Below are 23,900 nucleotides of genomic sequence, written 5' to 3'. Positions count from 1 at the left end.
TGTGGCGTGAGTGGGATAGCTATTTAGAGACGTGGAGGCTTCAGGAAGTTAAGGCCGTAGCTTGTTCAAAGTCGTGTGTCCAGCACAGAGCAGATTCTGGTGACTCCCGTATCCACGCTCCACACCAGGCTGTTACTGGGTTTCGGTCACTGACAAGGCAAAAGCACAGCACACTAATACTGCAGGACTGGACCATCTTAAATTGAAGGAGGCATCCTCAACAAAGGGGAGTTTTCTGGGAATCCCTTTGTACAGACACCTTTTTTAAAGGATTAGAGTCTAATCCCTGGGGAATGGTTTTATTGTGGTCCATGGGAGAGATCTAGATTGACCCCTGGAGCCCCTTGTGGTCCCATGGTTTTATGCTAGTTCACATAATACTGTTAGCCACGCTATATGGCTATCTACTCAGGTTTATTACCGCGTCCTTGCACAATCTCTGCTATGTAGATTGTTGTGCTCAATTTATAAGTGAGGAGAATGTGGCAGAAAAGGTTAATTGAGTTGCCCAAGATTCCATTGGGAAACGGAGCGCAATCACCGCTTGTTTCCAACCCTATCTGAGTACTAAGCGTGTTGATTGATGTGGTTCCTGTCACTCATCTCCTATCTCTGGAAACCTTTCTGCCTTCCCACAATCTATTCCGTTTTTTATTCTGCCGAAGTGTGGTCAATGCCGTCGGGCTGGGGAGCCCCATGAGACTGCACCGGGCTCTCCTTCTCACATGTTCCCAGAGACACCCTGGCTTCCTTGCCGAACATTTAAAAGGGTTGGAGTATTTTTGTGGCTGTACCACTGAGGGTTTAGTTTGCAGCACGTTTGATCTCAAGTGCTTTTCTATAAAGAAGAGAAAAACAAGTGTTTTCTGGAGCTCTCCGTCTTCCTGTCTCTGACTGCGGTGCAGAGTGATTAGAATGTTAGTAGAGTTAATGAAAGCCGGAAGCAGATGCATGATGGGAAGGAGCAGTTTACTTAGAGTCTGACGTGGTGTCAGAAGTTATCATAAAAGTGTTAACTCAGCGCTCCATGACAGAACCAGGAATTCTCTACTGGAAGATGAAACAAAACTACTCGAGACATTTGACTAACATCCAAGTCTATGATTGAAGGACGAAAACACATAAAAGTAGCAAACAGTGACCAAAGTGAACTATGTTTGTGCGTAGCTGGAGGGCAGGCCAGTCCGTTTTCATTCCTTCCTTCTACAGTGTCTGTCGAGTGTTCCCTCGGTGCTGGGCATCGCCTGGGCCCTGGGGGGAACACTCCTGAAGGAAGCAGACAAAATTCCTGCCCTCAGGAATTTCTATTCTAGTAAGAGAAACAGATCATAAATAAATGAATAAACAACAGCAGCAACAAAACCCACGGTATGTACTTGGCTACTGTTCTGTGCTGTGAGGCCCGCAGCAGGATAGTGGGGAAAAAGAGGTGGGCTGAGGTGGGCTCCAAAGCAGAGGGGCTCTGGTCGGGGGGATGGGCACTTGCCTGTGTTTGTCCTGCGATTTGGGCTCATTCTCAGGAGTGACCTTGGGTGCTTCAGAAGATGGAGCTTTGGCATCATGCTTTTTTGGCTTTGGGGTTTGTTTTGTTTTGCTTTTTTGTTTGTTTTTGCTTTGTCTTGCTTTTTCCCACATGGCCTTTATGTTTGCAAACTGTGGCTAGAACTGCTGGTACAAGACAGTCCGTTACTAACTGTGAAAGGCAACATGGAGGCATTTTCAGTAGTCAGCTACAACTGTGCGTATTTATTCAGTATTAACATTCAGTACCGACTAAAAGAAGGATTTCTGTAACGTTACTCAGAGCTCACCTCACTTTTTTAATGGATTGTGTCAGCGCTGACAGAGTCTAGTTTATTAAAACAAACAAACAAACAGAAACCAGGACATCAGCCCCCTTGCACAAATAAAATAATACAAATTCAGTTCCTCCAGAACCTCAAGACAACAAAAAACGATCCCTTGCTTTCTTAACCATTTCCCCCACTAGTCTCCCAGGCTTCCCTGAGTTCCTGAGTCTGTCTGAAGTCTTCAGGGTGGGGCTGATAAGGGCCACTATTTTATACAATTACAGGGGCTGTTCTCATGCCAAGTCCCATGACAGGTTCCTCCTGGTTTCACTTACTGACTGGGCAGCCCATGTGGCCGTGCCTGGCAGCCAGGGCGGATGGACAGGACAAAGGACACAGAGCTCTTGTCACTGGGAGGCCTCTCCTCTTTTCTGAGAAGGTTCCTAGGATCAGGTCAGATACTTAGCTCTTTCTCAGATTCTCCTCACATTGTTGTTGAGCTGTTTTGTTGGTGGTGGTGTTTTGTAAAGGATTTAACTGTTTTGAAGCCTTAGCTTTTGGTCCAGGTCTCTCTAGAGCAGAGCTTTTCATTGGAATCTCTTGGGAATCTGGTCAAATGTGAATTCAGATTCAGTGGACCTGGGCTGGGGTCTGAGTTCCTGCATTTGTAGCTCGCTTCCAGGTGAGGCTGATGCTCCCGTCCAGGGACCATGGGCAAGGAAGCAAAGCCTCTAATTAAAAAGGGGCAAGTATATCATTTTATTATTGGTATACTTTTAACTAAAGCAGTTTTTAAAAATCTTAATTTCTATTTCTTCTTATTACATGCATGATACGTATTACAGACACTTTAAAAAATACAGATAAGAAAATTAGAAAAGAAAAACATCCGGGACACCTCAGTGGCTCAGTTGGTTAAACATCCGCCTTTGCCTCAGGGCATGATCCTGGGGTCCTGCGATCAAATCCCACATCAAGCCCCTTGCTCAGCAGGGAGCCTGCTTCTCCCTCTTCCTGCTGCTCCCTCTGCTTGTGCGCTGGTGCGTGCTCTCACTCTCTCTCTCTTGAATGCTGTCTCTCTCTCTCTCTGACAATAAAATCTTAAAAAAAAAATAAAAGGAAAAACATCTATGACTAGGTTACCCAGATTTAGCAAATTAAAATGCAGGATTAAGAAATAAAAATGCTTAGCAGATAAAAAAAGGAATTTTTAGTGTAAGTATATCCCAAATATCACCTGAGATATTCTAAGCTGCTGTTCAGTGTTTATCTGAAATTCAAATTTACGTAGGTATCCTTCATTTTATCTGTAAATCCCACTGATAACCCTTAAATCTTGAGATAACCTCCTTTAATCCTTTGGCATTGATTTTTAAATATATATATATATATATATAAAATCATGTTACAGAGTTTACAAATTCCTTAAAACCAAGAGTTTTATTAGAAATTCTGTAAATTTGGGGCACCTGGGTGGCTCAGTCAGTTAAGCGTCTCCCTTCAGCCCAGGTCATGATCTTGGATTTTGGGATCGAGCCCCTTGTTGGGCTCCCTGCTTGCCGGGGTCCTGCTTCTCCTTCCCCCTCTGCCCCTCCCCCACTCATGCATGTTTGTGCTCTCTTCCTCAAATAAATAAATAAATTCTTTTAAAAATTTCTATAAATTTACATTTACTTCCATTTTACAGATGAAGAAAGTAAGGCTTAGAAGGAATCAACTAATGAATGATTTAGCAACGAAGGATCTTAAGCTTTAATACAGGACGTAGTTGCTCAGGAAATATTTCCTTTTTTTCCGAGCCCAGCTCCCTTGTTCCTCCTTTCACACTAGAGCTTTACAACTGAATTTCAGGCCAAGCTGTCTCAATTAATGATGCAGTTCGATCACCATGTCAATAGCTTGGCTGTGGCGACCAAGGACTGGATCTGAACATGGTCAGGATGATTAGATTAGCCACGTAATTGCCCCAGTTCTGTGGCAATGGGTGGTGGATTCTCTCCATTTCCACCCAGCTCAGCAAGAGGGTTCAGGATGATCTAATTTTGAGGGACTTCCACGTTTTTAAAGGTGAACTCTATACTGCGATAATGGATGTTGCTCACATATCTTCTGATGTAGTATGTCAGTGAATACTTAACAAAGAATGCAGAGGTTACAAACATCGGCTCCTGTGCCTGCGTTGACGTCCTTCTCGTTAGACTTAGAATAATCACGGAGCCTCAATCAGATAAACATTAGGGAAATTTTAACAACTAAAATTTCCCAGGCTTTCTTTTTCAGTCTCAAAGATAGTATCACCTCCTTGGGCTGGGTCTTAACTGCAGGGCGCAAACGTGCACAGAGTCAATACAGGTTTGATACTGATTTTAAAATTTTGTTTTCCCTCTAGTTTTGCTGAGATATAACTGACATATAACGTTGTGTTAGTTTAAGGTATACAACAGTGATTGTATATACGTATCTATTGGGAAATGATCACCACTTGGCAACTTTCAGATACACGATGTTGTTAACCGCAGTCGCTCTCTGTCCATTGTAAGCCCGGGACTTCTCCTATCTGGAAGTTTACACCATTTGGTCACTTTCACCCATGTCCTACCTGCCAACTACCAGTTTGTTCTCTGAATCTTAATTGTTCAGCCACCCCTTGGCTGTTGGGTGGTTTTCAAACCCTTTGTGACTGTCTAGGTTCCTCGCTTTGTTCTGTGGCCCCAGTAGTTGAGGGTGTGCCAGGACTTGTCGGTGCCCCAAAGCGGGGGACCTCCGTCAGCGCCCAAGATGGAGGCTGGTGGAAGCTGGAGCCTCAAGAAGCAGCTTTTACATCGGGCAGATTCACCTCTTTCAGAGCAACCCTGGGAAGTGGGTGTTTCTGTCTGCTCCCTCTGCACTGAGTTGTGGGGTGACCGCCTGCCGGTGAAGACGGTTTCTTTGTTTGCTGTGGTCCATTGGACCAGTGAACTCAAACCTCAGCGACCACCAGAGCCAGGCTGTCAAGGGCGTGCCAGACATGAGCATAAGCTCTTTCCAGGAAGACGCCCGCGACCTCGAACAGAGCAGAGGTAGAGGTAAATACGGTGTCTGCCCCCCAGGTCTGTGAAGAGGGTCACAGGCACTGGGCCTCTGAGTGTGCACTGAATTAGAAGCCTGGCCCTTGGCAGCAGTTTTTAAGATTTGCAAATAGGTCTCTTTCAGGGAAAGGCAGGAAGAATGGGCCTGAGTGCTGCCTCCTGGGGGAAGGGAGGCATAACCCCCAGTATTCCTTGGGATCCCGTTAAGAAATGTTGCTTTATTTGCTATGGTCTTACGGGTTTTGTGAATGCAAACCCTTCTGGCTTCCAGAGCTAGGGTGTCGGGGGCCCATCCCTCAGGTGGACTCTTAAAAGTTGGGGTATCACATGTTGGCTCTAAACCCTTTATTCCGAAAGGAGAAGCTGGGAGTTTCTTCCTCACCGTACGGCACTGAGGGTGGGGGAGATACGGCAAGTGTCCCAGCCTGTCCCTCCTGTTTCCGTACAGGTGTTTCTCTCCTTTGTGTCATGCGTAGGGGTCCCTCAACATATCAGCTAGTTTCCGGGTTTCTTTCAGAGGGCATTGTGCCATGCGTCGCGGTAGGTTTGGTGTGTCCGTGGGCAGAAGTAAGTTCACAAGCCTCCCATGTCACCGTCTTGGCCTGGAACACCATTTCTTTTTCTTTTTAAATAGGAAATTCGCCAATTATTTTGGTCGGTTAACTTGCTTTGGGTGAAGCAGGAGAAAAAGTATATCGTGAGTTATTTTGATCTATTTAGCCGTTGCTAAGATTCACCAAAGGCCTTAAGGCAAAGAGTTTTAATTAAATAAATGGGCAGGAGTCTGCCTGCTCAGCTTAAGAGTATGTTATTATTTATGAAGTTGGGATTCCCTTGCATTAATTGAATAAAATACATGCAGCACTCTTTAATGCAGTCCCCAGAATGCTGACATAAGCTGTACAAATGCGTGCCTTCTGGTAATTTTCAGTCTTCTTCCCTTTCCCCTTCTTATTTTTATGGCATGGGTGTGCTCAGCTTTGGGGACCGAAAGATGAGAAAGATAAAGACCATGCCTTAAGGAAAGCATGATCGAATAAGGGAGACTGACATCTGAACAAGGAATTAGAAGAACATGATACATGCTGTTGTAGGGGCCAACGGCAGGCTGCGTGCGCCTTGTGCCTGCTGCCATTACAGTGTTGGGGAGTAAGAATTTTCCTGTCCCCTTAAGGTCCTTCTAACCGGCCTAAGAAAATGGCCGTCTTGGGGAAGCTTTCCTTAAGGCATCTACTCTCAAAAGAGCACAGAGGAAACTGACTCTGTCTGGGAGAGGGAGTATGAGAAAAGATCTAGAGAGAAAACTGCATCATCAACCTGTTGAAGGATTGAGAGCAGTTCACCAGGGCAGAAGGTGGGAAAGGGCATAACAGGTCAAGGGAACAGCATGTGCAAAGGCCTGCTGTATTTGGAGAAGACTGATGCATTTGGTATTCCCGCAGTATAAAGCCAGAAGTGGCGAATTGTGGGGAATGATGCTGGAGACACAGGGTAGAGTCATGTCATGAAGTGTTCTGTGTGCTATACGCTAAGGATATTGACAGAGACCAAGCCTTGGGCAGTTTGTGATGGGAAAGTTGAAGTCTGAGGTTTTCAGCATGAGCGTGTTGGTGAAGGGTGGGATTACCAAGTGAGGCAGGGATACAAAGGAAAGATGAGGCAGGGGGTAGGAGGTGGGGTTGGGGTGTGTAATAAGAGCAGTTTTGGAGGGGAGGGATGTGATGCCATAATTTGCCTCAAGTAGCTATGGGCTGAGCGTGGAAGTGGATAATGAATAGTGTTTTGGAAATGAGGAGAATGAGACCCCAGCAAAACACCCAGTAGACGTATCCCCTGGGCAGTTAGATTTGTGTGGTTGGAGTTCAGAGTAAAGGCCAGCGCTGTGCTCATAAATTTGGGACTCAGCAGCATGGAGGTCCTCATCGAAGCCATGGATAAGCTTGTCAAGAGTGAGAAGAGAAAGGGCGGACTGTGCAGTTTTGGGGAAGCCCCAATATCCCTGAGATAAACACAGAAAGGCTGAAAGGAAATGATCAAAAAGAGGAGAACGAGCGGAGTCTGTTGCCAGTGTTCGCACCCCTGCCCCAACGGCTCACTTACCCACTGACTCACCCATCCAATCAGCAGAAACCCGTTGAGTGAGAACTTATGACATGCCAGGGACAGGGATGATGATATGTACTGCAGGAATCACAGACATGGAAAAGATGTGATTTCTACTCTCACATGGTTCAGCTCATTTTAAAAAAAGGAAGAAGAAAAATAAGAAAGAGAGAGAAGGAAAAGGAGGGTGAGGGCAAGGGGGAGATTGACTTTACTTGACTTAACCCATGTCTGTTTTCACCCCTTATCACAGTACTCCCACTGTATTCCCTGAAGCATTTCTGATATTTACATCATAACTCAAGAGAAGTCTACCTCAAAAATTGTTTTTGATGTGAAAAGCCAGGAAAATTTACATGATGTGAGCATCAGGATGCTGGACCACTTTTTATACGATGGAAAAGAAAGTAGTGTTTGTTGTCTGAAATTTAACCAGGGGATAGGATAGAGCAGGATAAGGTAGAGTAGACTAGCACAGAACAAAAATTGGTATGTTTTAATTGTTTTAGGTAATATTTTGACGGGAGTCAGGTTGATTGGACTTTACAACCGTCTAAGGACACTTTTAAAAATGCCAACACGTTTAGGGCTTAAGCTGCTCAGTTATGCTTTTTCAGAAATATACTTAGCCATCAACTGGAAAGCCACTCTCTAAAAATGTAGTATTACGTGGGGAAATTATTCATAGAACTTCTTCCAAATCTTTCTGTATATGCCCTGTAATGGAGTTAGTCTTCCTTGAAGGATCTTAGACTTCAAACCAGAGCTCCGGCTAGGAAAGCAGCTTCCATAGAATGCTAGAGCTTCATTAAAGTCACTGAGATAGTGGAGACATTTCCCAAACCGGCCCAGAACTGGAATTTCATGAGATTGTTTGAAAGGTGCAAACGCAAATGCCCGTACTTACAGAAATAGAGCAATGTAGAGGAAAAAAGGACTTTGACAGGGTGGGCACCCAGTACATCATTTTCCCTCTGTGCCGCCGAGCAGCTAACAGCTCATTATCCATTTGGATATTAAACATTTCCGACAACAGCAGTTCTGAAGTTTGCCATGTGATATTTAGATTTCTAAAATTTAGTGGACGGCAAAGGGACTTTCTTGTGGAGTTCTTGGCTGCTCAGTCTTCCAACTTGCTTGTCTGCTTTGCTTTCCTGTTTTATACAATTATAAATTATATAAATCATATATATAATTCTTATTATATACAAATTATATAATTTATATCATAATAACCTTTATTCACACTGAGCCCAGGTTATCACATTGACTTTGCGACCAGATGGAATGAAATAAAATATGTTGTGTGCTCATAAGGCATAATTCGTCTTTCCCTGGTTTTCAATTCCACGATGATATGCTTTGATTTCCTTTTCATTAGGGAGGTATAGTAGGACGAGCTAGGGATTTTAGCAATCTTGTAAAGTCTAATACAAACATATTGGTCTTATCATAGGCATATTTAAATCTATGGAAGTATGTGGCTTCCCCAAATCATCCTGGAAAGCTTTGTGTTGACAACATAATTTGGCTAGTCTTTGAAATATTGCCATCTGACTTTCTATTACGTGCTGTTTCATTCATTTGTGTTAAACATGTCTTACATAAGGGGCTACTATGTACACTTCCTTTATAATATTTGCTTACCTATTCCTTTTTTGTTTTTTGAAAAGGAAACGTTTTCTCAGTGATTTTGAAGCTATTTGGGGAAAAAATTTCTTACTGAGACTCGTGCTAGTAGAGTTGTTTACAAGGCAATATAAAAAAAGGAAATTATTTTAAAAATTGGAGCTCTAGCTCTGTTTTTCATATAGTAATAAATACTGTTGACTAGAAATAAAGCTCTGCAGTGCATCCAGAGATAAGAATCGAAATATTGATCAGCCAGTAAGGTCAGTTACTGCCTAATCCAAATGGGTACGGGCCTTAGCTCAGGAGCAGGGTCCTGGAAGCCTCCTCGCGGAGATGTTAAACCTCTCGGTGCTGGTTTATGGATGAGCCAGGATGCAGGGAGCACTAGAGGACAGCAGTGAGTATCAGCCATGCATCGGAAATTGAATATTTAACCACCAGGACCCCTGGGCCAGGACATCCTAGCTTATATGAGCCGCACACACATCAGAAACCATATGGTGGATTTTTATTGGAGGTTGGTTGACATGGAGACCTCAGTGGTGCACAATCACATTTGATTCCAGTGTGGTTGGAATCACATTGTCTCTGTCTGGGTGTTTGATATAGGGGACAGGCGAGGCCACAGAGGAGACCCAGAGTGGTCCCTGCAGTTGTGGACCTTGTCCCCTGGACGGACAGAAGGTGGCGTGAAATGTGTGGGTTCATCCACATGGGTAAGAATGGGGTCTTGGTCCTGTTCACCGTTGTATCCCCAATGTCTAGATCTATTGGACACTCAATAACAAATGAATGCATGATTGCAGTTGGGTGACTGGTTATTTCGACTGGTTATTTCATAATGGAGCTTTTATTATTCAGGTATGATGAGGCCAAGAGATGAGGAGACAGCTGTGCCTGAGAAGCATGTGTTACAGTTCCCAAGAGGACCAGGGCATGGCATGCTATGCAGGGGCCATGCCAGGTAGCACCAGGGTTGGTCAAGAGGCAGAGGGAGTGAGGGGAAAACGTGAGTGAGAGCCTTTATTGTGATTTGTGTGGGAAGGAACAAGTGCAGTCGTGTGGCAGCTTAGGACTGGCCAGTTGGAGTAACTGCGGTGGGCTTTGGGGTGTTGGGAATGTCTCCAGTTGGCGGGGCAAGATAGAGGCCCCAGTAGGAGCCCTTGGAAAGATGAGGGGTGTGGGACTTGGGACTGGCTAGTTAGCATATGAAAGGCATGCTCCCAAGCTAGTCATTGACTATCTCTAGGATAGCCCTCTAGGAATTGGCCGGCTTTGGGAGGGCCGTCTCTCCAAGATTTGCAGGACCCCAGATGCCAAAGCATCAGAAATATAGAAAATAAAAAGGCATGATTAATACACTGTCCATCTGTGGGAACTAAGGAGAATGTCCCTTTGATTTTAAAGATCTGATGCAGGGAAGCAGAAATGCCTTCTTTCTCGTTGCCTCCACATTCCTTCTTACACCTGTGGGTACTTGTATCATAGCACTTGATGGTAATAATCACTGCTAAGATTTATTAAGCCCTTACTATGCACTCAGAACTGTCCTGAGAACGTTACACTTTACACGTACACTTTACACTTTACACATAAACCCAACTGGTGTCCACCACACCCCACGTATTATGTATAGTTTATACTCATTTTATACACGAGGCAATAGGAATCTTGAGAACTTACATGAATTAGTCGAGGCCACAGAGAATTGCGATGGGATGCTCTCACTCCCTCTACGACTCTAGTGACTTGCCTGTGTGTCTGTTGGCGCAACAGTTTGAGCAGCTCAGAACGTTGGACGGTTCTTCTCACCTGTGTCTGTCCCAGCTCTAACAGAGAGTAGGCACGTTTAAACCTTTGTGAGTAAGTAAAGCCTCCAACACTGTTCTCTTTAACTAGGGCACCTGATAACAGCTGTTGTCTCCTGATTGAGCAGGAGCTGTCCTGAGGGAAGGAGACCCGCTTTATGGCTTCCTGGTCTTCCTTGACATTCTCCGAGAATGGAACCTCAGAAGAAAGAAATGTATGACTGTGCAAATGGTTATTTCTGCTTCGTGGCATTTGCGCCTTACTTAATCTGGGTCCCACAGATGCTTGCTTTGCAGGATATGGCCTTTAGAAAGAAGTATGTGAGATGTGTACCCTGTCCTTGGGAAAAACGAAGCCGACGTGCACAGCTTATTCGAACCCAGAAATGTCAACAGGAGAGGGGGCTACTGCATTTGTTATACGGCGACTTTCCTGATGGTCTCCTCTGCTTTTTCCTTCCTCTTTCTTCCAGCTTGCCACCGGTCCTGTTTCCGGTGTGCTGGGAAGAGCCCACGTGACTGCACAGCCTGCTGGCCTTCCCAGGTGCTGCTGGATGGCCAGTGTCTCTCCCGGTGCCCAGACAGTTACTTTAACCAGGAAGGCAGTTGCTCAGGTAAGCGTGTAACATGCTGGGGCAGGTTCCCTGTGCCATCGTTGTTTTTGGTCATGCAGCCAGACTCTGTCATTAAAAATGTGGTTATACCAGGGGACCAGGGTTGGGCTGTAAATCCTCGTCTTGAATTTGTTACGGGAGGGGTGAGGGGAACAAGTGAAGTTCTGCTCTTCTAATAGAGGAGTATGGATGAAGCGAAAAATTGGAGTCAGCTTTTCCCGGTGCTTACAGGGAGCGATGGACTCGGTGGGGTTCATCATGGAGACAAGCTTCTACGCGCAGGTTCTAAGGCACCTGTGTAGGACCAGGCACTCGGCAGTAACTCGGTAGTTCTCCGCCCCACTTGCCCTGGCTGCCGCCTGAGAGAGCAACAACGGGGAGTGATACCTACGTTTGTCTTTGATGTGTTGGTCCAGTATGGTTTTAACGACATCTTTATACTTCGGTGACAGAGATTCTAGAAATTACTAGTTGAGATTAGCTCACCGTTTTATTGGAATTGACAAAATACTAAAATTTAAGCACCCTATTGTAGCGCTGTGTTTTCTTCTTTCTGCAGAAGAAAAGATAAGACAAAACGCATTCTATCATGATTACTATTTTATTTCTAAAAACAGACCGTTGAGGCCCACTTGTAGGAAAAAGCCAATTGTTGTAAAATTGTATGACATGTATTTCTGGAGTCAGGAAACATGTAGTTTAAGTACACAAAATATTTTTTAAATAAATTAATACTCGTTAGGTTCACCCAAGCGTCAAACACCAAACAGGAAATCCAATGTAAACAGAAACCTAGACAACTGAAGATCAGTATTATATTTCTTCTGGAATTTTCTTTTTCCAAGTGCATTCTTCATCTCTCTAGGTCCTAGATGGGTTGCATTACTTTAAATACTGTATCAGACTCAGGGGGAATGTTCCTGGTTTCTTTGGGGTTGGGGTTGTCCTTGAAGACTGTTGTCTGTCCTCATGTGCCCTCACCCTAGCCCAGCTGGTTGTGCCACGTGTGAGATTGTTGGGGGGTTAAGTCTGAGTAGCTCCAGCTCTCCTCTATGTATGGCTCTGCCCGCCGGCAGCCAGCAGATGGCTGGTGTCCTGAGTTGGCAGGGCACCCAGGTCACTGGAAATCTGGCAGGGAGGAAGAGCTGGGAGGTGGAAATCATCCTAAGAACTCGAGTGTCCTTCGGACAGGCATTTTCCAAGGTAAGAGCCTTCAGAATGTAGGAGGGGTGAGAGCTAACGCTGGCCTTCTCCTCAGCAGTGTGTTTTCGTACTTGCTTTATTTATTTGTGCATTTTTTTTTCTTTCTTTCTCCATAACGTCTTATCTCCCTTTGGCTTCTCGCCAGAAGAAGTGAGAGGCAGTTGACTGTACTTGAAATCAGTGCCTCTGCTTTCCACCAGCTCTGTGCCAGAAGGGAATTCTTTGTCATCGGTTCCAGCAAGCTCTGCCCAGCTCCGGTCCCTCACCTCCCCTCCTCTTGGAATCAGACAGGCTGAGACCTCCTTGTCCTTGGCAGAGAGACCCTCCTCCCTCCTTCCAGGCACTCGCTCCCGCTGCCTACTTTGGCAGCACCAACGCACCTGCAACCGTCTGCTACTGCTAGCACACCGGTCTTCATTGCTGCTCCTCCTGGGCCTTACTTGTTTTCAGGGTGGTGCACCGTAGTACATGGGTGCTTTGTCTGGGGAAACAGAGCTTTGACTTCAAACCTGGCTCAAGATAACGTCCAAGAAGTGGACTTTCTGCTCTCCGTATTTTAATTACGTGTTGCCGCTCACACAAGGTCTCCAAATGGAGGCCTGAAGGGAGAGCACGGCTGGCATCGGATTCTAGCGAGGAGTCTTGGTGTTCCTGGCTGTGTGCGGTTCCCCTTTGCCTGCCAGGAATTCTGAGAAGCCAAATGTCTCCTTCTGCTCCCTGTCCAGCTCTTCGAATCACACGAGTATTTTAACAAGAAGGAGGGAGTCTTACCACTCACCTTCCTGCTTTGTGACCTTGATCTGAACTTCCTCACTCGCCTACGTTGGGACGGTTATGCTGGGCCCTCTGGAATGTTTGGCCAGTTTCTTGAGTATTTATGATTCTAGATTCCATGTTCTGTTCATGGACAGTATCTTCACTGACACAGAAATGTCATCTTCTTGGTTGGGCCCAAGGGTAGGCCAGGCTTGCTCAGGAATCTTCAAAAGATGTTTGGTGTCTGAAGTCTGCTCCTGCTGTCATTTGTGGTGGGCCTGCGTCCGACATCCATGCGTTCATGTGCCGAGCGGCTGATTCCGATCCTGGTTTTCGTTTCTCTCCCTAGAATGCCACCCCACCTGCCGGCAATGCCACGGCCCATCGGAGTCTGACTGCACTTCCTGTCACCCGCATGTCCCTCTCGCTGGCGGGAGCTGCAGGACCAGCTGTAAAGAAGGGCAGTTCCTCAACCTGGCGGGGTACTGCACCGGTGAGTGCGGGCTGCTTCGCAGTCGTGGAAACCACTGGGCAGAGGCTGCGCTTCTCTGTGGCAGGCTTAAGATGGCTCTCTTCCATTTGTCCTCTGTTGTCAGATGAAGAGCTCCTTTTCGGGAGGCATTTGCCTCAGGTCTGGTAACTCACTTTACGGCTCCCTATGAGACATTCAGTAGGTATTTGTAGATTCAAATGGAATCCTCTGATAACACTCTTGAACTTGCTGAAACAATTCAGAGCCTCATAGTAATGGAGACTAAAGTGTTGATAGCATCTCACATGCCCGTGGTGTACTTCAGCTTAAGACAGCAACGCGTGGCTTCGCTCCCTCGCGAGACTCTCTCCCTCTGGTCTACATTACGTTCTGCCTCTTGCTCTGGAGAACTTTCGCCATTAGCCCTAGGCACAAACATGTAGGGAGGTTAACCTAAAAATAAGTCAGTTGTCTCAGGAGATGGGATTTTTCCTCCTCATTTTAGAACTCCGATTTCAAAGAGGTATATATTAGGAAGGTAACCTGGAATTTGGGTAATGATGAAGAAGCCATATAGTATTTTGTGTTCATCCATCCATTCATACAACAAATATCTTTGAGTGTCTACTCATGGCCAGATGCTCAGAAAACAAATAAAGGAAAGAAGGGAAAAAAGAAAAGTGAATGAGACAATGACCCTGCCCTCAAAAAGCTTATAGTCTAGAGAGATGAATTTACAGACTAGTGGGTTATTACATATTTCTTGACTCACTTCTCCATATTGTAGGAGAAACTTGAAGAGATTTGCCTGCAGCAGCTTTTGTCCCAGCTCTGAAGGGCTTGACTGGGAGGCATTGTAGAAGCCACTGGGAAAGGTGAAAAAGCTAGGATCTGGTCAGTTTCATGTTGGAGAAGTTGATCTGTCTGTAGGCCTTGTCTTTGGACGGGGCAGGGTATGGCCAGTTGTCTAGATCGTAGTATGGAGCAAGCACAGTCGGTCTGGGACTCAGTTGTCCTTTTTGGTGGGTGGGGACACAGGAAGTCAATGACCGTCCTCCCAGTGCGGCTGGTAGTACCATGGCCCAGGGTGACCCATTCCTTTTTGCACATGACCTTAGCTGATGACTAGATTTTGGGGTCCAGGATCTATACCATAGGAAGACTGAATTGTCCAGAGCAGGGCTACAGCCAAAAAGATGCCGGGATTCAGGATAAAACCCAATGGTAAAGACAGCAAACATTTTAGGGGCAATGAAAAGTAGAAGTTCAGAGACAACAGCCTTGAGACTAATGAGGAACCCCACAGCTGTAGGGTGTGAGCCTTTTGCCAGTACTGCTACTTGTAGTCAGGACTGACTTGGGAAGTGGGCAAATTGGAGGCATAGTGCATACCCTTAAAGAGGAGTCTGGGAATGTCAGGGGCTGACTGTTATTGTAGTTCGTGAGCTTGAGTTCAGTGACTACCTCTTACGTCAGGATACAAAGGGGCAGCTACCATGAAAACTGAGAGAGTCTCATGGTTTAAGTACATTTGCAGGTATCTACACAGAACCTACAAAGTGCTGAGTTGCGATTTGAGGGGACACAGAGATCTCTCACGCTACTTAAGGAGATGAACCAAAACACAATTGTAGTTACAAAGAGTACAGAGCAACGTACGGATTATAGCACCAACAGGCAGCATGGGTTGTGGGAGTTCAGAGGAGGGAGAAGTAAAAGATATGAAGAGCATTGTGGAAAAGGTGGAAGCTAAGATTCTCCCTGAAGAGTAAGTAGGATTTGGTCAGACAGACAGGGAGGGCAGGCAGGCTTTCTGCGTGTGGCTCCCCAGGAGACAGCCCAGACGGGTGGAATAAGTAGGTCATTCACATCTAGTGAGTGGTCCATCCTGGCCGAAGAGCATGGTCTGTGTTAAGACATATTAGATGAAATGGTTGGAAAATTGAAGTTGGAACCAGGGTACAGAGTGCCCAACGTTCTAGGTCAAAAAGTTTGAACTGAATCTTGTGTGCGATGAAGCCATGAGAGTTTGGGAGAGGCCTGACGTGACTGAAGGTGTGGTATGGCAGGAAATCTGCCTGTCTACGGACTAGAGCGAGGAGAGGTTATAGTCAGAGGAGTTAGAAGGGTAGACCTTCATGATGGATTTTCTATTTCCAACATATTCGGTATGTGGACCGTAAAAATTTTACGCTGGGGCTTATTTTATAAGTAAATGTTTATATAAGGAGATTGGAAATGTTTAATTTTTAATGAGCTCTGTTCCCTCCAATGTCTGGAGCCCTCTTTCATAGTAAATTAGGTGATTAGGAGTCACATTATTTTTTAAGGCTAATAGGCGACCGTTAGAACAAAGAATCATGGGGCTAAGCTAAATGATGCTGGGAATCCTCAGCCCTAAAAGAATTCCCACTAAAATTGGCTGAAAGAGACAAACCTTGGCTGTCCTGGGAATTAGGTTTATTAAGTAAAGGTTTTAAGAAAGGTAACCATTGTCTGGTGCTTCGAATTCTTTGTTGGATAGACATGGGTGGTGTATGTTTGTTACAGAAAACTGACCAGTAATTTCAACTGTTGATCTTTCAAAGAAGTGCATTGACTCCAGAGTTTCCCTTTTCAATTAATATATGCTCCTTCCAATCTCCTCCCACGTCCCTCTGTGGTGTCGTCATGAATTCATTCACTTACAGCTTCATCAAACACAGTCCATCTTGGCACTGTGCTGGGCTCTGGGGATGCCCATACGAATAAGGTGTGGTGCTTGTATTTAGGAAGTGTACCGTGTAGCGCAAGAAGGACGTATGTGTTGAATATGATAGTGCTGTGGATATGAGATGAACCTTTACCACAGGACCCTAATCCCCACTGGGTGTATGTGGTGGGGTGAGTAGTGACGGCTTTCCGGAACCTATCATAATGGAGGTGATTTTGAAAGATAAGTAAGAAGCAGAGGGGCTTGAAGATTTGGAAGGAAGAACATTCCAGAAAGTGGGTCAAAGAATACTATCTGTTCAGGCACCAACAAAGAAGTAAGCAGAACGCCAGCTTTCAGTGTGGGAGTGGTGGTACCTAGAGCAGAAGGAATCAGGGTCAGGTCAGAAAGGCCACCTTGTACATTCTGTTTAAGGAGAATGTACTTTGTCACCAAGACTGTGGAGATCTCTTGGAGGTTTTTATGGAGGGGAGTGTCATGGTTGCCTCTCTGTGAAGAGGATTGTGTGGAAGAAGACAAGATGGACAGAAGGGCCTTAGGAGGTGGTTGTAAGAATTCAGGTGAGAGATGAAGCCTTTAATGAGAAAGTTGCTGAGGGGATGAGGGAAGGGGGGTGGCTCCACTGAGAATTAACTCTATGTTAGGTTGACCTCTGTGAGATTGCTATTTTGTGTGCACAAATGATCAAGTAGTGGCAATTTTTTATGGTTCAGCCTAATAGAAGCAACAGATGGACAATGTTTCAGCCCAGGGGACTAAGAGAAAGGGAGTTTGGGGGATGATTTCAAGGTTTCTGGGAAAATAAATTTGAGGAGTAGGAGTACTACTTACTTGGAGATGATGTGTTTGAACCGGACAGATTGACTTTGGGGTGACCATTGGACATCTAGGGATAGCTGTCCGGGAAGAGGTTGAAGGTTTAAGTGAACATAGTTTCTTCCTGTAACCACTGGGAGCTCATCTGCTATTTCCATTTTACCCTGAACCTAAATTCCTGGAACATTTTTGTAACTCAAGTGTTGCTTTAGTCAGGTCATAGTTAACCTCCTGGAACATTTCAGTGACTTTTATCTAAACTCAGGAAGGTGTTGGAGGAGCCCTGTGATGACAGGGAAGGTGGAGGATGATCCATCCCATGCAGTGCCGTCACTGGGAGGCGTGTTCATCAGCCTGGGGAAATTCTGGCCCGGGAGAAGGACCCTCCCTGTCCCCTCTATCGTGTGTGAGCTTTGCAGGGTGGTAGGATTCACGCACAGGATTTACTCTCCAGCTGAGCTGTACCTAAGATCATCTTCAGAGACCTCTTAATTGCACTTAGCTGCTTAAGAAAGAAAATTACATCTAATCTATCACGCAGACAAGAATAAACTTATCCTGGGAACAGGTCCAAAAGCCTCAATGTGTTATCACATATGGAGATGCTGTAGGATGGGTTCTTTCTTCCACATTTATCGAAGCAAATATAGTTTGTGAGACTTAGGCCAGGGCTGAAGGTTTTCAACAAAGATAAGTGAGCTGAGGGAGAGGCAGGAGCGGAGAGCTTGCAGCAGGCGTGGCTAAGTGCTATGCCAAGCCAGGCTGCTTCTTCATAGATTTTTGTTGTGGTGGTTTATATTTTGCCCATGCCTAACCAACATTCTCCCCAAGTTCCAGAGCCTGGGGTTCTTTCTCCACTTGTCTTTCTCAGCTAAAATCTTTCCCCTCTTCATGGGAGAGGGTGAAAATTAAAACGAAAACATGAGGGGAAGTGTCCAATACACATGCATTAAGAAATGCATTGGGAGACAAACCATAAATGACTCTTATTCTCACAAAACAAACTGGGGGTTGCTGGGGGGAGGTGGGATTGGGAGAGGGGGAGCGGGCTATGGACATTGGGGAGGGGAGGCGAACCATAAGAGACTATGTACTCTGAAAAACAACCTGAGGGTTTTGAAGGGTCAGGGGTGGGAGGTTGGGGCAACCTGAGGGTTTTGAAGGGTCAGGGGTGGGAGGTTGGGGGAACAGGTGGTGGGTAATGGGGAGGGCACGTTTTGCATGGAGCACTGGGTGTTGTGCAAAAAGAATGAATACTGTTACACTGAAAAAATAAATAAAATGAAAAAAAAAAAAAAAAGAAATGCATTGCGTTTGGGGGAAGCCTAATGGGAGGGCTGCACTTCTGAGTTCTTCTAGAGAAAAGGATGTGATACGGGTAGTAGCAGGTGGAAGCTGCTTGGTCACGGTTGTAGCACCCTGGAAAATTAAATTTTGTTTATGCAGTAATTTTTAAATGCTCATTTGTTTATAAGCCTACACCAGAACATAAGCAAAAGAAGACACGTGTTAGTAAAGCAATATTATTCTGCGCGTTTTCATATTGTATTCCGCAGGACTCAAGTTTTAAGCAACGGTTAATAGATACAGTATGCGAAAAAGATTCTGGCTCAATAAATTTGGGAAACTGCCAGGTAAATAGAGTTAAGCACCTTTCTTTATTTCAGAACTTAGAACCCTGAGCAGGCACTTGGGCGTTGTGAATCTCTAAGATGAACGAGACTGAACATCGTTTCTCAAACATTCCATTGTAGACCCTCCCCTTTATTTGCTAGATCCTCTCAGAGCTCAGCAGTGGTTTGGAGAACAATCTTTGGGAAGCCCTACCATGATTTTAATATATTTACAATTTATTGGTACTCCCTAAAAGGTAAGATACAATAATGAACCAGTACTCAGATTATGGATTTCCTTCCATTCATCCCTTCCTTCTCTCTTCCCTCCTTCCTCTGGGCAAGAAGGGGGTCACCAAGGAGGCTCAGGTTTGCCACTCTCTTGCTTGTTGAAGAGTACGAGAGAGTAATCAGTACTTCTCTCCTGGTGTTGGGTCCGAGAAGTATTTGCTCTCTGAACCCAAGTGAAGCCATTTGTTGATGGATTAGCAAACCTGTTAACATTTTTCTTCCAAATCATAAAAAGAAAAATGTTTAAGTCCTTTCCATGATTTTCCTCATGTATTGTAGTCATTTCTGAAAGATGGGGTCCAAAAAATGGTGGAAAAGTTGAAATGTGAAATTAAAGGAGCAACAAATGCTCATTTTGCACCGTGCTGATTCAAACACAACATTTAGCAATGAAAACCCCAGTTGGAGTTGAACGTAATGAAGGAGCTGGGAAGGAGCCCCGTGTGAGCCAGCGTCCCAGCTGTCTGCCTCCACACACGGGGACTTGGAGCCAGAGGTGAGAGCCAGCTCTGTTCTACAGCAGCTTCTGTGGGGGGCAGGTGCGTCAGCACAGCTCGCCCCCTCGCTGGAGCTGCTCCTGTGGCCACAAGCTGCACAGAAGGCGGGACGCACACACAATCAATGTAGAGCAGTTCCTACCTTATTTTGATCGTCAGAATCCTGCTCATCCATTCCCCGTGGCCTGGCTCAGATTCCTTCCCTTCCAGGGCCAGCTTCCTCTTGGCATTTCCCATGTGGTCATTCCGAGTGTGCTGAAGGTTTCTACCAATGACCTAGTACTTGGCATTGAGTAGCCCGTAGTCCCTGTGAATGATCTTTTCATGGTCTCTAATAACGGATGACTCTTCTGAGGCTTAGTGTGTGACAAGCTCTGTGCTAATTGCTTCGAATGCATTTTGCCATTTGATATTTTTTAAATTTAAATTCAGTGAGTTAACATACAGTGTATCATTAGCTTCAGAGGTAGAGTTCAGTGACTCATCGGTTGCATCTAACACCCACCGCCATGACATCAGGTGCCCTCCTTGATGCGTATCACCCACTTACCCCATTCCCCCACCCTCTTCCCTCCAGGAACCACCAGCTTGTTCCCTATAGTTAGGAGACTCTTATGGTTTGTCTCCCTTTCTGATTTCATCTTACTTTATTTTTCCTCTTCCCCTATGCGCCTCTGTTTTGTTTCTTAAATTACACACACATATGAGTGAAATCATATAATTGTCTTTCTCTGATTGACTTATTTTGCTTTGCATAATACCCTCTAGTTGTGTCCATGTTGTTGCAAATGGCAAGATTTCTTTTTTTTTTAAATTTTGCCATTTAATATTAACAGTGATCCTCCTAAGCAGGCAGTGATGTGATATAGGACGGAACTGAGACACAGAATAACTAACGTGCTCCAAGTGACGGAGTCGGAAGACAGAGCCAAGGTTTGAACTGAGACAGTGTGATTCCAGATACAACCATTTTGTTGCACTCTACAATGATAAATGTAGTTGATTCTTACAACAGGCACTCAAGAACAATTTTTTGATTGACGGATTAAAAGAGACTGGCATGACAAAATGCCTTGGAGAGCATTGTTGGGAAAAGTTGCCAAAACTTGCTAGTCTGTTTCAAATGCTAAGGCAGCTGTTTTAGGCTGCCGTGTGTTATTATCATATATATCATCATTAAATAAACTTTAAAGAAAAACATTCATGTACTAAATTTTAATAATTTATATCATCCTGTACTTAATCTTTTTCAGTGGATAGACACATGCAGCTTTTAATAGTTGCAGAGTCAACACCTACGTATTTCTTTATTCATTTCTCTTAAATACCACTTAATTTATACATTTCTGTGTGTTGGCAAATATTGGAAGAATCTACATTATTGTCATTTTTCATGGCTAACTGGCATTCCAGCATATTTGTAGAACTTCAGTGGAGTGGCCATTGTCCTGTTGTGGGCCTGGGCAGTTACCAACAGGAACTGGATTTACTGCTTGGCCCACTGGAGGTTGAGTGTGAGATCCAAGGCTCCAGCTGGGACTGGCTCTGGTTCTCATGGTAATAGTGGGAATTCTCAGTCCAGGGACTGGCGCATAGATGGTGATCAAGCAAGGCTGGGTCAATGAGTCCCTGGAACCTGGCATCTTCGGGACTACTATAATCCCCTTCTAATGCTTCGCATGGTAGTTATAGCAAGGATCTTTCTTCGTGTGACCCATTTCTTGCTTCTTATCTCTTTCTTGTTCACTTCCCACTCTATCCCATCTGGTCCAATTCTTCTATCTCTATATTTTTTCAATTTTCTAGTGTCCTTTTTTTCTTTAAACACTTGCTACTTTATTTTCCTTATCTTCTTTTTTGGCAGTGTACTTTCTTCTCTTATTCCTCATCTTGTCACCCTATCTCGTATTGCTTGAACTATGAATTGCATATCCAATCTCTCTCCAGAACTTTCAATGATTGTCTCCTCCTTGTTCTCCCAATTCGTGTTTTATTTAAGAGACCACGCTGTCTGTTGACGGATGATTGAATAGTCCAAGGTGTTTCTTTACTTTACCTTCCAGAAAAAAAAGAACATGACCTATGCTTAAATTGTACCATCCTAAATTTAAAAAAAAGAAGACCTTGTATAGTTGTCCTTCATATGACTTTTCTTAAACAATATATTACCTTACAGAGAGACCTTACTTCCAAGCTTTCAACGTGGCAGGGCTCCCAGTGAAGTCAGGATTGCTGTTGTCTTCATCAGAACTGCAGGTCGCTTAAAGAACACAACTGAATTTAGACCCACAGGTTTTCTTCTCAGTACTAAAGATGGCAAAATTGCTAAGGCGGCCCTTATCGACGTTTCTTCCACACATGTAAATCTCTGTGGTTTACATGCTGTAGGCAAAAAGGGTGACTTAGACGTAGGCCTGACGATCCGTATACCAGTGTCCGTTCTGACCGGGCCTTCTGCAGAGAAGGGATAATGGCCAATGTTTATTGAGCATTTAGTCATGCCGGCTTCTCACATATATTATCTCATTCAATCTTGACTGCAACCCTTGGAGGTCTGTCCTGTGATTAGTAGATGTCCGTTTTATAACCAGGAGACAGAGATTAGAGACATTAAGCAACTTACTTGACGCTTCACAGCGCGAGTAGGAGAGCCAGGCAGGAAGCTGCGCCGAGTCAGGGGGCCCACAGTGGAGCATGTCCCCGGCTTCCGGGCCCTGATCTAGTTCCAGGAAGACCTTCTCTGCTTCTTGTCACTCCTGTTATTTATAGCTTCTTTTGATGCTTTGTCATCGGGCCCATCGTGCCTTTCTTTACGCACCGTCATTCCTTCCCTCACCTCAGACCTCGCTCACTCAGATCCGTTTACGTCCCCGCTTCCTTTCTGGTTTGGAAGAACGGCATAACCTGATAAAAAAACAACTAAAAAGTCCTCACCTTTTCTCCCCAAGGGCTCTGCTGCTTCTTTCAGGAGCTCCTTCTTCCTCACGCCTGCCTTTGAGGAAGGCGCCCCTCACCCTGGCTTCTCCGTCTGCAGCCCGAGCATGAGGGCACGTCAGCTTCAGGAACTGACAGGTCTTTCCTGTCAGATAGTTTCTTTCCTGGTCACTCCTTCCCTGCCCCCACCCAGCTCCTTTCCCAGGTGGTACGTCTCACAGCCTCGAACCAGTCCTTTCTGTGTTCTCCTTGGAGTCCCTGTGGAGTGCACATGGGACATTCATCTCCTCGTCTCTACCTGTTACCTCCTGGACCTCTCACCCACAGGAACCCCTTACCCGCAAGCGCCATCATCATGTCTCTTAACCCACCAGGTCCTTTCCTTCTCTCCCTTGGATTTCTTGTCCGCCCGTTGCTGGTTTATCAGTCCGGGGAATTCAGAACAGCGAGTTACCCTGCTTCCTCCCTGCGCTAGTCCACGGTGCACTGCCCCACCTCGCCAAGTTCAAGTCCCTCTGATTCTCTTTGGACAAAATAGTCTCTGGCCCTCCTAAGGCACCGGTTGCATCTCAGGCGCAGCTTTCCTCCAGCAGACCCCGACATGAGCATCACAAGGGAAGCTGCCGAGCCTGACTCGGTGCTCTGTCTCCTGCGGAAGCTTCCATGGCGCCTCACACCCAGCTGAGATCCATAGCTGCTCACTGAAGGGAACGTTTTCCTGTACTGGAGTTCCACCCAGAGCAAAGCAGAAGCTGCTGGAAGACCAGGCGGAAGGCACTGACGTGCACGGGGAGTGGTGCTCATGACCCCTTGCCGGCCGCGGGAACGGGCACCGCAACCCAGCAGGGAGCTTCGCCCTTACCTCTGACACGGCCTCCTGCCACTGCCGCCAGACCACGTGGTCTCCAGGAGCTCACGGGTGGGCTGGGACAAAGCGATCAGAGGCTTCTTTTCCTCTGCCGTCCGGATTTCTCCTGTCCTGGCTCGCAAGCAGTACCTCGTCCACGCTCCAAGTGGCGTCGGCATTCAGACTCCACACGCACTTCCAGCGCCCTGAGCTCCGGCACGAAACCATTTCTTTGTTGCCTGATGAGGAGCAGACAAGTGCTGGTTACCGTAACCACTTCCAAATGCGTCTAATGTGTTTGCGTTGAGAACCCCATCGACTGACGGGACGGTATTAAAAACTCACTGTGTGTCTAAATTTGTCTTTATACGTCATTATTTATCACTCCCATAAAACCAACATCCAAAGCCATGGCTTCGACAGTACGCATTTGCTTTAATGTCTTCAAGCTTTTTTGACTTTGCTCCAAAGACGCGAAATAAGTCATTTCCCTGCCGCGTGCTTCCCTCCGTCCTGATTGTGGGTCGTCCTCACTGATCCTCGAAGCGAAGCCTTTGTGGTTTGAAGAAAGCACCACGCGGTGATGACCACATGCAGTTCCTTACACCGCGGGGTGACGTATTAGCGGATATTACAGCTGCTGAGTCAAAATATTACTTTTTATCTATTTAAATTTTTAGCATGTCGGCGTGCTGCGCATATTGAGAAAACAAATGGAATCCCCTGCTTTAAAAACAAGAAAT

The 23,900-nt window shown here is 45.6% G+C and overlaps 1 protein-coding gene across 2 annotated transcripts in view; it reads left to right on the top strand.

The window, feature by feature from the left end:
* Window positions 1-23,900, top strand: part of FRAS1 (Fraser extracellular matrix complex subunit 1) — a 406,500-nt gene that overhangs the window by 212,679 nt on the left and 169,921 nt on the right. For both annotated transcript variants that reach the window (XM_045993253.1, XM_045993244.1), the window contains 2 exons: window positions 10,875-11,015; window positions 13,324-13,467. In XM_045993253.1, the coding sequence (XP_045849209.1) occupies window positions 10,875-11,015; window positions 13,324-13,467 (285 nt within the window). The remainder of the gene's footprint in view (window positions 1-10,874; window positions 11,016-13,323; window positions 13,468-23,900) is intronic.

This window comes from Meles meles, chromosome 2 (genome assembly GCF_922984935.1).
Source record: "Meles meles chromosome 2, mMelMel3.1 paternal haplotype, whole genome shotgun sequence".
NCBI classification, from domain to species: domain Eukaryota; kingdom Metazoa; phylum Chordata; class Mammalia; order Carnivora; family Mustelidae; genus Meles; species Meles meles.
The sequence above is the reverse complement of the archived record's forward strand: the minus strand, read 5'-3'. Positions and strand labels throughout refer to the sequence as shown.